The 2,632-nt window shown below is 30.5% G+C and overlaps 1 protein-coding gene across 1 annotated transcript; it reads right to left on the bottom strand.

The window, feature by feature from the left end:
• Nucleotides 1-341: 341 nt before the first annotated feature.
• Nucleotides 342-2,632, bottom strand: LOC123301442 (chymotrypsin-like elastase family member 2B). The gene is made up of 3 exons (XM_044884180.1): nucleotides 2,574-2,632; nucleotides 1,594-1,796; nucleotides 342-1,018 (listed from the first exon to the last, which is right to left on the bottom strand). The coding sequence occupies exons 1-3, from the start codon at nucleotides 2,620-2,622 to the stop codon at nucleotides 473-475; spliced, it is 798 nt and encodes a 265-aa protein (XP_044740115.1). The 5' UTR covers nucleotides 2,623-2,632; the 3' UTR covers nucleotides 342-472.

Raw genomic sequence — 2,632 nt, 5'->3', positions numbered from 1 at the left:
AAAATGTATGTTCTGTTTGATATTCCTGAAATCGATGTAAAGGATAAAAGATAAAGGTAGGTAGAGGTAGATATAATATTGAATAATAATAATTAAACCAGAAAAATTGATAAAAACGATATTTTATTATATATATTTGTACATATTTTACCTAAAATAAATATGAATGAATAATAGTTATTTTTATAAAATCGTTTTTCGGGATAAATAAAAATCATTTTAAATCATTTTTTTAATCAGTTTTTGTTAAGTTTTATTACGTGGAAGCCTTCTATCGATAAATAAAGTAGATGGCTTTAATGGTTCACTTAAAACAACGAGGAATCATTTTACCCTGCGGGATCATAATACGTAGCACTTGCCCCTACCTCAAATTTTATGTTAAATTGGACCAGGCGATCTATAATTGTATACTTAATTCTATTCCTCTAGCACCCGAATTAGATGGCATTAAAATACATTATAAAAATTTTTATTTTCTTATTGTATTTTCTATCCAGTTAGCATAGGGTTGATAACTAAGTTTGATATAGACGGAATAGTAAAATTTTTGTGATATTCCATTCTTGTGTAAGTGTACTCTTTGACTAGTGTGAGCTATTCCAATCAAAGTTTCAACTCCGTTAATCTCCATCGTCATTGGCCCGCCATTGTTGAGTATAAAACTAAATTGATTGTTTGCATCCAAATCAATACATAAATTATCACCATCACAAAAGCCGTTGGTATCTGAAGTAACTACTTTTAAACGAAGAACTCGTAAATTATCGGATAAATTCTTTCCCACTCTTTCGCCTTCCCAACCATAAGCTGTGACAGTCTCACCATCATAACTGCGATCTGTATATTGTATTCGTATTGGATTATAGCCTTTAGGAGCGTGTTCTAATTTTAATAGAGCTATATTTATACCAGTATTATATCTTGCGTCTATTTGTGGATATAATAAATATTCAGAGACTCTTATAAACTCCCCATTTCTAAAATCGTGGTTGCCACCAATGCTTACCATAATATTCTAAATAACACATTAAATAGTCATTAATTGAAGAATTAGTCTTTAGATGAACATAATTCAAGAAAAAGTGGCGTACTAATTATCCGATTTAGTCTAACTGCTTTTAAACAAATGAATCAACTAGATTTCTGGCAGAGACAAAAATGCTTCTTCAATAATGAGAAATTTTTTAAGGCAAGATATACACATCGAAATAAACTCTAAAGCCATTTTAATGGGCGAAATGTATTGATTTATGTATTCATTTCTTATCAAATTAAAAGAGAATTACCACACTTTTGGGAGACGTTCAGCAAGAATATGAGATATTTTGAAAAAGGTAAGGAGAAAGGCTCTTTTCGTAATTCACAGAGATTGTGCTCCTTATCTCTACCCTCCATAATTGATACAAAATTACAAACATTGTGTGAAAACTCAAATAAATAATATATTGACACGATACAAAAGTTTTAAATATCTAGTAGCGCTGAATTATGTTCTGCACGCAACCAATAGAAAACTTGATAATTGATTTTTGTTTAAATTTTCAATAATTAGAGTGTAATCTCATTATAAATATAAAATGATATCCTTACTTCACTCTTTAATTCAAGATTGTAAATTCCACAATGCCTCGCCGTTAAAATCCAATTTGATGCAATTAAACTTCCTTCACAACTCTCCCAAGGCCCAGTCTCTTGACTATAATCAAGGAGTATTCTTGCTAACCATGGGTAATTTCTATTCGCTCTCCAACCATTATCAACATATGTATTATTGATTGAGAAACCCATTAAAACTAATAATTTTATCATAACAGACAATTTTATTACAAAATTTTAGTAATAGAGTTGGCGTTAATTTTCTAGAATTATTTTTGAACGCAAGGACTAAAAACTTCCCAACCAATTCCTCTATAGTCGACAAACTCAACTCAATCAACTCGTAATTACAACAAGACTCTGTGTCTATTTTTTTCGATTACCCCCTAGTCTTCAAAGCCATACATAGAGACTCAATACTATTTATTCTATATGAAACATATCATAAAAATTATATTTTAACTTTATTTTAACAAATACACATCAACGTATTTGATTGAATGAAAATTTTGTTTTGTTTCCGAAACTTTACGGGCCTCGCTCTCGCATATTGGAGATCAGGAAACCAGAAACATATCAAAATATGTTCAGGATGATCAGATCTATCCTATAGCATGTGATTTCTTTTTAATTCGACGAGTATATAGCCTATAGGTAAGATCACATACAGCCAGCCGTGTGCGTCCTCCTTTTTAAATGCCTCGTCAGCTTAAACTTAATTGATTTACTTTTTGTCGGAAGTTAATAAGGAGATGATCGGCTCTCTTCTGTAGTTTGACACTTTGAAAACTACCAACAATCATAACTTAAGTGTAATAACACTACGATCACAACTTAAGTAGTGCAGTCCTCTCAATATCAACTTTGCTCAATGTTGTCGAACTATAGCTAGTAACTTTCCCGGGACAAATTTTTAGCTATGATAATATAATTCCAGAAAATGTATGCCAGGCACTAGGGATATTTCTACTTACATGAAAAAACACTAATAAGAATTATAAATAATATTTGAATTAGATACATCTTTATTTCT

The sequence above is a fragment of the Chrysoperla carnea genome, chromosome 5 (genome assembly GCF_905475395.1).
Source record: "Chrysoperla carnea chromosome 5, inChrCarn1.1, whole genome shotgun sequence".
Classification (NCBI taxonomy): Eukaryota; Metazoa; Arthropoda; class Insecta; order Neuroptera; family Chrysopidae; genus Chrysoperla; species Chrysoperla carnea.
The sequence above is the reverse complement of the archived record's forward strand: the minus strand, read 5'-3'. Positions and strand labels throughout refer to the sequence as shown.